The sequence below is a fragment of the Lampris incognitus genome, chromosome 13, assembly GCF_029633865.1.
Source record: "Lampris incognitus isolate fLamInc1 chromosome 13, fLamInc1.hap2, whole genome shotgun sequence".
In the NCBI taxonomy this organism is placed as follows: domain Eukaryota; kingdom Metazoa; phylum Chordata; class Actinopteri; order Lampriformes; family Lampridae; genus Lampris; species Lampris incognitus.
Genome location: NC_079223.1, coordinates 37,175,414 through 37,189,578, shown reverse-complemented (window position 1 = coordinate 37,189,578; position 14,165 = coordinate 37,175,414). Strand labels below are relative to the sequence as shown.

The 14,165-nt window shown below is 38.8% G+C and overlaps 1 protein-coding gene across 1 annotated transcript in view; it reads left to right on the top strand.

Moving 5' to 3' along the window:
- The window catches only part of anapc1 (anaphase promoting complex subunit 1), a 206,103-nt gene that overhangs the window by 23,252 nt on the left and 168,686 nt on the right, over positions 1 to 14,165 (top strand). The window contains exons 11-16 of the mRNA XM_056291362.1: positions 43 to 261; positions 2,160 to 2,255; positions 2,503 to 2,593; positions 5,778 to 5,843; positions 6,381 to 6,515; positions 7,010 to 7,150. Coding sequence (XP_056147337.1) covers positions 43 to 261; positions 2,160 to 2,255; positions 2,503 to 2,593; positions 5,778 to 5,843; positions 6,381 to 6,515; positions 7,010 to 7,150 — 748 coding nt within the window. The remainder of the gene's footprint in view (positions 1 to 42; positions 262 to 2,159; positions 2,256 to 2,502; positions 2,594 to 5,777; positions 5,844 to 6,380; positions 6,516 to 7,009; positions 7,151 to 14,165) is intronic.

Sequence of the window (14,165 nt, the reverse complement as noted above, 5' to 3'; positions counted from 1 at the left end):
ATTTTTTTCCTCTACTCTTTCTCCTTCCTCTCTCCTTCCCAGTCGCTCCTATTCCCCAGGTATGGCTACTCCTTTTTTTTCCGGTGTCTCTCGTTTCAACGCGTCCTTCCAAAGTCCATCCCCAAGGGGGCACCAGTACATGCTACACTCCCCTAACAACACCACCAACGAGTTGCTACCGGTGCCTCAGCTGGAGCCCATTATGCCGGACCTCTGCATGGAGCAGCTCTGGAGTGAAACAGTCACTGCTGGCTCCAGCAGGTCAGAACCAGGACTTAACAATTCTGGCAAAGTATCTTAATTTTTTTTAAGATGGACTGGCAGTCACTGCTGGCTCCAGCAGGTCAGAACCAGGACTTAACAATTCTGGCAAAGTATCTTAATTTTTTTTAAGATGGACTGGCAGGTGTATTTTGGGATGTTTTTTCCTCAAGATAATTGCATTTGCATAAAATACATACTCCATACTTGCCTTTTCAAAAGTATCTTATAGTCTCTAGGTGGGGTCTCATTCAGTGCAAAATAACCATGTGTTTGATTGCAAGGAACACAAGCCATCTTGCTATGGACTGCATACTGCTGTGTTGGGCAAGTTTTACTGGGGCATTGACTGGACTGCTAAACACTTTGTTTCAGTACAAGTACGACTGCATGAAATCACATATCAATTGCTTAAACACATTTTTTTCCCTCCAGCCTTGTCAAGTTAGCCCACATGGCAGTCTCGGCCATATTACTCACCCTCGACGTTACCAGACAACCACTTTGCACTCGCTGTCCTGCTGTTATGAGGCAATGCCTGGTCTTGTTTTCTTTTCTTGGTATATTGCAATTCTGAAGTTGTTTTTTTTTTTGTCTCATGACAAAAGAATGACCAAAAAAAAAAAAGCTTTTCCTCGTTGGAGAGCAGTGAAAGAAGAGAAGTAATTACTCTCATTGCCAGAGGGGAAGACAAAACTTCGGCTCTGTGGGTTTACAATCAAGAGTCAAATCGGATTGTAGATTTTGAGAATCATGACGCCCCTACTATCTTCTATTGGCTGGACAGGGTTCCCACTCTCACTTTGTAGTGCACATGTCCCACAATATCCCAGAGGTCCCCGATTCCCTGTACAAGGTTCAGAAGTAGCACTTAGAATCAGAATACTTTATTCATCCCCAAGGGGAAATTGGGTCAATATAGCTTGCAGTAGCACTCATGTGTCAACCCTGATTGAATCCAACATTTCAAATCAACCTCTTGGCTAAACATTTAAAAAGTCTGCAGAGATATAATTTTTATTCCCTACATTTAGGCAAATCGATTATTGCAGGTGCTTTATCTGTTTGGTAGGCTAGTATCTGAACTGCTGAAGGCGATTCTTTTTCTGTGTGTTGGCCCTGTGATGGACTGGCGGCCTGTACAGGGTGTCTCCCTGCCTGCCGCCCAATGACTGCTGGGATAGGCTCCAGCTTCCCGCGACCCCGATTGGGATAAGTGGCTTGGATAATGGATGGATGGATGGACAAAAGAATGTCATGAGAACATGACATCCTTGTGATTTGACTTTGTAGGGTTTGAAAGAAATTTCAGATTGTTTTCTCAGTGTTGTATAGTTTGATTGATTGGCCAGGGATTGTATGATCACACAATACCTAAATGTTTTCTAAAACACCTTTTGTGATATTTAAGTTTAAAATTCACATTATATATGGTTGGTAATAACAGTGCATATATAAATGGGGTCTGTAATTAGGATATTGATTATTGTAATATTTTTTTCAAGTTATGTTAGTGGTTCTGCTAAAAGTAGGCATATGGAAATCACTGATAGCTATTAACACAATTGTATGGCACAGTATTAAAAATGTAAAACTTGTAATTGCTTAATTTCATGGTTTCTGTCAGGTAGGGACTTTCTTGGGAAAACGATACAGCACATAGTAATGCGCTCATATGTGGCGAGCATGAGGAAGCAAAATGGTTGAGCAGAAGGGAGACTGAGCTTGTAGGACATAACAGAAACTCAAAAAAGTTTGCAAAAATCTCATATACAACCTTTTTTTTGTGGTAGGAAAGGTGATGACATAAGAGCACCGATGATTCTTTTGGTTGTTGGAGTGGTCGACAATTTTTGCAAGTTTACAAGTTGCGAATAAACTTTTTATTTTTTCTTAAGGGAGATGAGTAGCCAGGCATCTAAAGTGTTCCTGATCACCGACTTTTGCGAGAACCACTATCTGTGTTTCCTGGTGGAATCTCATCAGCAGCTAAGGTTGGCACATGCGCACGCACATGTGTACACACGCATGCACACACACACACACACGCACGCACGCATGCAAATTGGTTGAATATCACTCTTCGGTCTCCTCTGCCATCTCTTCATACCCAATGACTTTTCTCTTGTGGTACCTCTTCTTGAAAACCCCTCTTCACCTGCTCTCTCCCTCTTTCAGCAAATTATTTATGTAATCCCCTCTTTTTACTCATCACCAGTCTTTGGTTTGTCATTTCCACAGATGTGTGAAGTTTATCGAGAGCAATGATGCCTCCCAACTAATCTTTGCCTCGGTTACAACCATTCCCGCTAAGGATGCAGAGCCGTTGGAGGTAGAGAAAACACTGTTGCATAATGGGATTATTGATAAGCAAAATACAATTATACAGACTTGATACACATTTCACTGACGTTTGACGAAATTGACACGAGTATTTTTGAAAACAAAGTATAAGATTCAAGGGCTCAAGAGTCATGAAAGTCATTTCATATATTATTAACAGTTTAGAAATTTTAGGAAGAAAGGAATAAAATGCTGAAGTTGTGTTTATTTTTCTTTATGCCAATCACATAGTGCTATGCTATGGCTGTATGTTAGTGACTAAAGAAGATGAACTCATTATTTGGCCAAATTAAAGCCAAATTTAAAATTACTACATGTTACTCCACCATTCCCAGCATATATTTGCTTGAACACCAGCCAAAAGATTTTGAAATTCATTCTTTATTGATGTCAACAGGAGTGTTTTCAGGTTCCAGGTAGAAAGAGATCCCCGAATTCTTGCTGCAAGTTTAGAACAATACAACAGTTAAGTCAGAACGCAAAAATACTTTGTTTTTGCGAAAGTATAAAGTAAAAACTGCAGGAACCTTGGCCGTACCCCTCATAGTGCCTCAGGATGTGTGCTGTATCGGTGCCCTATAACTAGACCTTGTTCCCATAACCTCCAGAGTCCATTGGGTACATCTTTTGTGTAGCTAGAACTCAGCAATAGAGTCTCCTCCTGCTGCCCAATGACTGCTGGGATAGGCTCCAGCATCCCTGCGACCCTGAGAGCAGGCTAAGCGGTTCAAATAATGGATGGATGGGGTTTGAATTTACACAGGCACTTAGTGTATGAACTTAATTACCATATGTTTTGGATTATAGCCTCTAGTAAATATAATTTCAGATGACAGATAGGATTTTGTTGGCGTCATCAGAACGCGAACTCCAGCGCACACTGGGGCGGTTTGCAGCTGAGTGTGAATTGGCTGGGATGAGAGTCTACCTCCAAGTCTGAGGCCATAGTTCTCTACTGGAAAATTATGGATTGCTCCCTCCGTGTTGGGGATGAGTTGTTGCCTCAAGTGAAGGAGTTCAAGTATCTTGGGGTCTTGTTTACGAGTGATGGTAAGATGGAGCGAGAGATTGACAGGCGGATTGGTGCAGCATCAGCAGTAATGCGGGTGTTGTACCGGATCGTTGTAGTGAAGAAGGAGCTGAGCTGGAAGGCAAAGGCCTTGGTACCCCCCAGGAGGAGCTGGGGGGGCATTGCTGGGGAGAGGGACGTCTGGAGTGCCCTACTTAGCTTGCTGCCACTGTGACTCGACCCCAGAGAAGTTGCTGATGATGAATGAATGAATGTTTTATTATTCAGATAAATCCCCTCCACCTTGGATGAATATATAAAATTGCTCAGTCACACTGCCTCTCCGTCAGTATTTATACTCGGCAAAAGTCAGAATATTGAAAAAGAATACAAAAAATCCCATAGTTAGAAATATGATTACAGTGTGGTGTCAGGTTAAGAAATATTTGTGCGAAACCCTCTCGCTCACGCTTCAGTCCAGTATGGGGTAACCATTTTTTCCCTCCAGGCAGAGCAGATGCAGGTTTTATAAAGTGGACTGAAAAAGGTCTAAAGACAATAGGGGACCTCATGGTGTTAGATAATGGGACCTTAATGTCGTTTGAGGAGTTGGTTGCCAGATATGATATCCCACGCAAACATTTCTTTATATACGTACAGGTGAAAACGTTATTAGATCATGTCAAAGTCAGGGTTTGTCAATTGCCCCATTATCTATTTTGGAAACAGAAATGCAAAACAGCTACTTTGAGAAGGGGATTATCTCAAAATTATATAATCTTTTAGTTGAGGGATCCACTGAGTCTTCTTTACTAAAAAAAACTTAATGCCTGGAGAGAAGACTTACAAGAGGAGTTCCCCTCTGAGGACTGGGAAGCAGCATGTGTTGAAGCACAAACTCAAACACTCGGCTCAAATTGCTGCAATATAACTGGCTGATGAGGACACATGTGACACCAGAAAAGCTAAACAAGTATAATAGTGCTATCCCGGACTTGTGTATCAGGTGTGGACAGGAGAAAGGGACCTTTTTTCACTGTGTTTAGGAATGCGATAAAGTTATTAACAGTTTTGGAGGGAGATTAAACAGGCTCTGGAGAGTATATTGGGTGTACACTTAACCCTTGACACCAAGTTTTTCATTTTAGGTTTACACCCTGATAAACATCATACACCTAGGAAAGATATTGCTGCCTTGGATCTTTGTTTACTTCTTGCAAAAAGAGTTATTTTACTCTCTTGGAAGAAGACCAGTAAACCTAAATTCATTAATTGGATTAAAGAATTGTCCATAACTTTACTTCTGGAAAAGATTACTTACATTATTAAAGGTAAACTATCGCTCTTTGAAAATATTTGGGGTCCTTTTATACATGTATAGAGAATGGATCTAAGTAATGTGATGAATGTGGCAGATGAGGTATAAATGTAAGTAGTCCTCTGCGGTTGCTTTAAGTACTTGATTATTCTGTTCCATGTGAACTGCGTGTTTGAGCTTGATAATGATGTACAAATAATGAAAGGAAGACATTAATATAACAATAGGAGAACCCTTGTGAAAAACAGAAACTCGTCAGTTTTTATTTTTCATTATTTTTATTTATACGTTTATATATATATTTTTTTTTTCTTCTTTTTATTGTTCCTTGCATTCTGTTATTATCTTCCAAACGTGTTTCTTTGTTTTTGGAAATAATTTAAAAATGTTAATAAAGATATTGCTGGAAAAAAATATACATTTGATTACTATAAAGAATTGAGGTACAAACTTATTGCCCACTTTAATAAGAATTCATAAAAAAATCACAATATTTAGTAACATAAATATTATACAACATGAGCTCTTGGAAGTATGCAATAATTTTTCTTCAATTTCTGTCAAATGTCAAAAACTAAAAGCCAACCAAAAACCTTGAAATTGTATTTTTTAATAACATGTCTCACTGTGAGTCATGTACAAATTTATATTGCTTTTTACTTTTTATGTTAATATCGATTTCTTTCAGCCTATATTAATTTTTGCTTTTATAGTTTTTTTCCCCCCTTACATTATGAATTGTCTTTGAATCAAAGTGAGAAATGAGTCAAATCCCTTGTAACTTAAAAGCTTTATTTGTAAATAAGCATATTCTGGTTCTGATTCTGATATTGTTCTGCCCCTCAGGACATCAATGCCATGCTGGTTTTAGAGGCCAGTGGGAGCTTGGTTCTCTACACTGGAGTCACCAGGGTAAGGAGGAATTCATACCCGCCAGTAGGATTCTGGCCACAATTAAATCCAGATTGAATCCACACAGTCTAATACATTTTTTTAAATATCCTAGTCAAGGATTTTCATACTCATCAGGTCAGTGACCTCCTCTCCATATTACCATCAACCTACCCAAGACCTTGAGACGATAACTGAAAAATCATAGAGATCAAATAAAATTGAATAGGTAAAGACATAGTTAACAAACTGTATGGCTGTAGTGACAATGAATCCAGTTAGTATAAATGGGTATATTGGCATCTAATTCACAAACATAACCTTTTTGATTGATTGAGACCTTTTTATTTTCCAAGTGAAGATCTTCTGATAACTCAACAAACCCATAATGTACCCATTGTCATAACAGTCATCCTGTCCAGGGTGTCTCCCTGCCTGCCGCCCAATGACTGCTGGAAATAGGCTCCAGCATCCCCGCGACCCTGAGAGCAGGATTTGCGGTTCAGATAATGGATGGATGGACAGTTGTCATTTATTGTCTGTCGGTTTTGTTCCCAGGTGAGCAAGGTGTTTGTCGCAGGCCTCTTCTCCCCCACCTACAGCCTGTCTAACCACACCACACAGCCCAGCACCTCCATGGATAGCGTCAGCACACCAACCTGCCCTGGCAGACACATCTACAGGCTGGATGAGGTACAGCCCAGACTTGCCACATTTCCATATGTGAAGGGACCTTTAGGCAAACTTTTGAAAAGGCAAAAAAAAGAAAAAAAAAGAAAAATGTGAATCAGGTGTGTTTCCTTTGACTGGCTGAAATAAATAAACCATTTCGCCTTTGCAGATGACCTGACAAAACTACATCATCAAAATATTGAATGGAATAGTTTTGAATGGATTTTATGGCTTGAAAATCTTCATTTACTCTATGTAGGTTGCGAGTTTGCTTTATATTAGCTGAAAGCTCAAACTGCCAAAGAACAGTTTAACGTACAAACCATTTAGGATGGTCAAATAAATCTCAGAAATTGTATTGATAACTAGTATCCATCTTCCTCTCACTTTCTCTCGTGATCTTTCCCAATCTCTCTCTCTCTCTATTATACTGTTTTATACATAGGACTTTTTGCACTGTTTCCTTCTCTTTCACTTTCCCTCATGCTCTATTTTGCCATCACACCTTCTCTCAGGCTGCCATGCCCTCCCCATTGTCAGAGCTGAGAGAGCCAAACACAAAACACCAAGAGGCTTCCTGGTTGGACCACACCGTCCAACAAGACACGCCCTACCTCCATGCCCTTCGTGACCCTGTCTGCAACCGTGTCACATTGGTGAGTTGACCCTGTGAATATATTTGTGTGAATGTGTTTGGTTAGGCAAGAAACTATTTTTTGTGTATAGACCACCACAGCAAATAAAGCTCTTTTCTGTCTTTGCCAAGGGTACCTGGCAAATTGGCTGATACTAGATGAAACTTATCACACAGAAATAAATTACCAATATTCTGCTGGTATCCATTTTATTTTCTGAAATGATCAGATGAACTTGTGGGGAAATTGAATGGTGTCTCCCGCCAAAAACGTAAAATAAAAATAAACATCAAATTAGAGTAAAGAAGTTGGCATAAAACTAGACAGGAAAATTTTGAATATAAAGCTTTTAAAGAACACAGTGAAATATGTGCTGACTGCCAAGGCATTGCTGTTGAACCTGCGGACATCAAACAAGCTATCCAAAGGAGTTGAATCAAGTGCAACTGGATTTGGTATATATATATATATATATATATATATATATATATATATATATATATATATATATATATATATATACCAAGTCCAGTTGCACTTGATTCAATTCCTTTGGATAACCATGACCTGGATGAATGAGAACATTCACAGACATCAAACAAGCTGCTTTCAACCAATGCTGCCAACTTGTTTCACTGGATTTACTGACTTTTCAGACCATCTTGGTCACTTCATTCTTCAAAAGCAACTAGTGACAAAACTAGCAACTTGAACTTTGATTCACTATTTCTGTTGACACCAACAAATTTAGATAGAAGATCTAGATTTCTTCTTCTAGATTTCTTCTATCTAAATTTAGATAGAAGATCCCATTCCACACTTCCAACCTGTGCTAGTGAGTGTCAAGTCTGCTGAGCAGGTGGGCTGCTGTGAGTCTCCTTCTCTAGTCCCACAGCCCTCTTAGTCTCTCTAAAAATGATGCAACAGAGCAACTGATCCACACCTCTGAATGTTGTTTAAAAAAAAGTATGGTGTTTTTATATGGCAAAAATTTGGTCTGTAGTTTATTTTAGTATGTAGTCTAGGTTTTTCATAATAATTTTAGTGTCACCTTTTGTGTCCCTCCATCCTTCCCATAAATGTCTGATTGAACTGAATTATTGTATTGTATTTAACTATCTCATTATCTGATTTCTGTAGATCACATAGGCTATTTAGTCATTCACTTTATTTCTCCCTTGCTTGGACTCAGTAACATTTGTTTCACTTTTTTTATCCTGTGTGTTCTTGTTCTTTTTTTCTCTTCTGGGGAATAGTTGGATATGTAGGGGAATGGTAGAAATTAGAGTTTCGTGTACAAAACTAATTTTGATTGTACTGAATGTTCAAATGAGTTTTATTGCAGTCTTATTGAAGGGTCAAGGCAGTATTTATGTATAAAGGATGATTTCCACAATGAATGCCACTATACAGCACAAATGCAGGATAGATGTAATGCAAATGCATGAAAGAGGACTTTAATCAGAATCAGAATCAACTTCATTGGTCAAGTGTGCCTATATGCACAAGGAATTTGACTGGTTCACAGCAGCTTCTAGAAGTTGTATACATAACTCACAAAAAAAAAACAAGAAATAAATGAAACAACAAACAGGATATTGTAGGCAGGCATGTATGCACAACAGGTATGTCACTACTAATACAGTTTTGTTATGGTTGAATAAACAACAACCTATGCCCATATGTATATACCATATTGCTTATGTCCTATATTGCTTATACACTACCAATACCACAATTCCACAACCCATCATGCCCATATACAATAATAATAACAAAATAAGGATAATTATAATAATAACTACCATCTACGCCAAACGAGTGAAGCAGAAGGCAAAACACCATGGCCAGTAGCGACTGCAAAAAACCTGGGGGGACAAAGCAATGCATGGGAAGTACCCAAAAAGAATGAGAGACGCAGACGTGGACCAACAAAAGACACACCAGTGGCTGAGCAGCACTGGACTGAAAGTAGAGACGGAGGGCCTGATAATCGCTGCACAAGACCAGACCCTGACAACCAGATCCTATCACCATTGCATCATCAAAGATGGAACAGACCCAAAATGTAGAATCTGTGGAATGTATGAAGAAACCATCGGCCACATTGTCTCAGGCTGCCCGTAAATTGCAAAGACCGAGTACATATACAGGCGCAACAAGGCAGCAGCATACCTGCATTGGAAGATCTGCAGGAGTTACAACATCAAGATGACTGAGAAGTGGTACGAACATCAGCCAAAATCGGTCACTGAGAAAATGATGTCACCATCCTCTGGGACATGCCTATCAACACTGACAGAGAGATAAAAGCCAACAAGCCGAACATCGTTATCAAGGACAGGAAGGAAAAGAGGTGCATGCTCATTGACATGGCAATACCATCCAAAAAAACAAACAAACAAAAAAAACACCTCAGTGAAAGTCATGGCTCTAGAAGCTGGCCAAGTACAAAGACCTGGAGATTGAAATCAGCAGGATGTGGGTTATGTATGAAGACCGAAACAACACCAGTGGTCATCAGAGCTTTAGGACTCACGAAGAAGGGAATGGAAAAGTTCACCAGCCGTATCCCATGCAACATCAACATCCTTGCAGTCCAGAAGATTGCCCTACTAGGAACAGCCCACATATTACAATGAGTACTGTCAATCAAGTGACATCTGCCCTATAGTACCTCAGGTCCATAGTTTGGACCCAGCTGTACGGGATGTAAAACAGGACACACGAAAGAAATAATAATAATAATGAATTACATTTATATAGCGCTTTATCTAGACACCCAAAGCACTTCACATTTAAGTTGGAAACTCACCTCAACCACCACCAATGTGTAGCACCCACTTGGGTCATGCACAGCAGCCATTTTTTGCCAGAATGCTCAGCACACATCAGCTTGAGGTGGAGAGGAAGGAATCATTGAGCGGATTACACATGGGATGATTAGGTAGCCAGTTGGAGAGCCAGGTTGGGAATTTTTGCCTGGACACCAGGGGAACCCCATACTGTTTGCGATAAGTGCCATAGGATCTTTAACGACCACAATGACTCAGGACCTTACAATACTATGTACTCACACTATATTACACTATATTATCTTATGGGTCATTCCACGAAATCGGTACCTTTTCAACTTTTAAAAATTTAAATATAAAATCATTTTTATCACCATTTTAAAAATATCTATGGAAAGAAGACATCTTAAAGTGACAATAAATTATATGGTGCCATCTCAGGCTATTTATTTTATGACATGTTATCTACTCCATGATACAATTTATCTGTCAACCCTGTTACGGACAAAATGGTTACTATATAAAATATTTGGAATTAGAATTGTGTAACAGTTTACACATGTATGAGCAGTATTTGAGTCCCTCTTTTCACTGGGATTATTTCAGATTATGAATATATTTTTAGACATTCAATTTCATCATTCAGATGACCAAGAAAATCAAAATTTTAAAAGGAGACCACATATAAATTAAGATATATATATTTTTTTATGAGAGAGGTATTGAATAAAAGGTAGTTTCCAAAACAGTTTACAGTCTTAATTGGAATGGTAATACCTGGTTGGCCCTTCTAATTGTCATTTTTACATTTTTATCAAATTAATGACAGCAACAGGACTGACATATGAAGTAACAGGACTGACAAGAGTAACAGGGATAATGAGACACATTCTTCAGCACACTGTACATATTTGTATCTTTTAAAAACATTACTGCATTTATTATTATTGTTGTTATTATTATACCTTATAAATGACCATATCTTTTAAATTGCAGTAGCATGGAATTTGCATAGTTATATTAGTGAAGCACATTGAATTCTAAGAAATGTAATGTTTTGAGGGGTTTGTAGTCGGGATCATGAATCCCAGACAAAGTTCTTTTATCTGGTATTTGGTTTCATTTTCTTTAACATTACAAGATAGGGGTGAGGTTCTGTAGTCACTTTACGGCTCTTGTGTTATTGCATTTACACATATACATCAATAACAAGAGATTTAGAAGAATGTTACTTTAATTGAAACTGATCCTCAGTACACTGGTCAGAGAAATCAACTGGCAACATTAAAACCAGACCATAAAGACCTATCACACATCACAAGTCTCTTTGAAGTAGGTATCAAAATTCACATTGAGTTAGGTAAAAACTCTATCAAAGTTTAGAAGGTAAATAATAACATGGTGAACTTGCAACATCACCAGACCATTAACACTTATCACACGTCACATGCGTCATTGAAGATGAGTGAAACACTGAGAACAGCAATACAAATCATCACATATGAAAGTGTATCATCTTCACATTAAAGCTGAAAACATACTTTACCCTAAGGCAATGATAAAAGTAAATGCATAAAAATCTGAGAAATTATGGCAAGTGTATAAAATTGACCATGATAATGGTACTCAGGCTCATCTGGAATACATACATTTTGTAGTGTACTTGTTCTGGGTATGTTCTTGAATGCATTCTTCCATGCAGAGTTGCACTGCTTCTAATACTATTTATCTATGTATGTTATATATGTATACCTGCATGTACACCTGCACTATACTGTTTATCTGTGTAGCCTAGGTATGGATTGTGTATACCTTATAGTGATGTGTTTTTTTTTACTGTTCTAACCTTGAAGGACCAGCTTCTTCTTGATTTGCCTGTAATGATTCTGGGCTCACTGGAGGTGCAGATAAGCTGCTGAGTGCAACTGAAACTGCCTTTTTTGCTGCCCTGCTCTTTGCCTGGGCTTGCCTCCATTTTCTTCGCTGTAACCTCTGCTCTTTCTCACTGCACTCATGTATGGATTTCTTCCTCCCCTGTTCTATGTCCCTCCTCCATTTCTTCTTCTCCCATTCAAGGTACTTTGCCCTTCTCTCAGGATCTTGGTCTCGGCGAGCGCGATAACGCCTTTGCTTTTCTGCTGCACTTAATGGCATACTAATAGCATATGTAAAAGTGTATTGAAGTATACATATAAACAATTTAATCAAAACAACAATATTGCATTATCTTTAGCTAGCAAATAAGACAGCAACCTCAGTAGTATCACCTTAATTCATTAAATATTAGATGCATATACTAACAAATGTTACTAAGACTGTAATAAATGCTCATATGTCACCCACACTGCATAATATGGTCATCAGCTCAATGATACACACAAGATAACTTTTAAAAATGTTAGCAATTTATCTAAATAAACTTTTTAAACTGTGTGACTAGAGTGAAACCTAATCAGTGTCACTCCTGTTACTTAGATGTCAAACCAGTTACTCTGGAAAAGTAACAGGTTTGACAGTAACAGGATTGACGATTTCGAACTAATTTGCCCCTAGCTAGCTAATGTTCAAGGTCACAAGAGCACATGTCATACAGTTTGAAAGAATATTACTTGTAGATATGGTAAATATCAAGATACACAAATTATTATTTTAATTAATATGTTACAAATTGGTAACAGTAATGATGCTGTATGATGTCCCCACCCCAACAATCTCATAAAACAACAATATTGTATATTATAAAAGAGAGAAACTTACTTGTGTTTTAACTGTTGAAAATCCTCTTCCTGTAAACGATGTAACTTCCTGTGAATGATGTCACTGCTGGAATGTGCCATTATTTTACAGGTTTTTATGTGTGTCAGTAAAAGGGCTGACTTGAAATCAGGGGACACTGATAAAATGATTTAAATTTTATAAACATGACATGCATTCATGCTGAAAACCTTGCTTAACAATGAGATTACTTTTAGAACAATATACAAATGGGAAAATTGTATAATTTTTCCAACAATTTACAATTAAAAAGACCTGCTGAAAAATAACTTTCATAGTGAGGGACAGGCGAAAATCCCTGCCTTATCAACATAAATGCAAATTTAACTATGGCAAATAATATTTAATTTACTTAAATTTGAGGTAGTGTTGATGATAGAAGAAATGCTAATGTTATGTTTTTAAATTATGTGTGTATTTGGTATTATAGTGATTTTATGACAGATTATTTCTCTGGGACGCAAAATGTACCGATTTCACAGAATTACCCTTATATACAAAAAGTATACACTATATACTGTCCAGGGTGTCTCCCTGCCTGCTGCCCACTGATTGCTGGGATAGGCTCCAGCATCCCCGTGACCTCGAGAGCAGGATAAGTGGTTTGAATGAATACACTGTATAGGGGGTCTGTGCTGATTCTGCCTGCCCGTTACCGGGCTATAGAGGTGTACAAGTCTTGCAGGGTGGGCAGGTTAGTGAGGCAGCTAGTGGCTCAATGTTTGAAAATTAACAGAGGGAAAGTACTGTCACAACTTGAGATGGAGAGGCTCCAACAATACCATTCAGCACCCTGAATGGCCGCCCAGTAGGCAGGAGATACGTGAGGACAGACTCCACCCAGCTGAAACAATCCTACAAGTCATGACAGCTGAAGCTACTCAGGTTCAAATTAAAATCATGGCCAGACTAAAGACAGTCAACCCCTGGGCTCAGCTTCCATGACTCAGTGACAAATTACCATTACAAAGCCTGCTTGTGGATGTGAACACAGCCTTACGCAATAGCTCGACTGGCACCATAACAGGCCAGTGAGCTTGTATATGCCACTGCAACTGTAATCCTGGAGATGCTTGGGTGCAGGATTAAGAACACAGGTCACCAACAGTACCCTCCATAGAAGAGAAAGCAGGAAGCCAACATCAAAGCAGCACAGAGAGATGTTAGCCAAGTTAACAGAGGTGCAGAAAGGTGTTGATGAAAGTAAGTCCCTGGTTGAATAAATACAGCAAGATGTCCATAAGTGAGGCACTGGAAACTGCTGAACAAAGGCTCACAGCTATGGCTGCCAGGCTGAAGAGATATACTAGAGAAGCAGAAGCGAAACGAGGTTCCTCAAAGAACCATCCCATGTGTATTTACAGCTGCAGAGTAACAAGGGAACAACATCAGACCCACCCAGAGCAGAGACGGAGTGATACTGGAAGGATATGTTGGAAAAGGAGGCATCACACAACACCAATGCT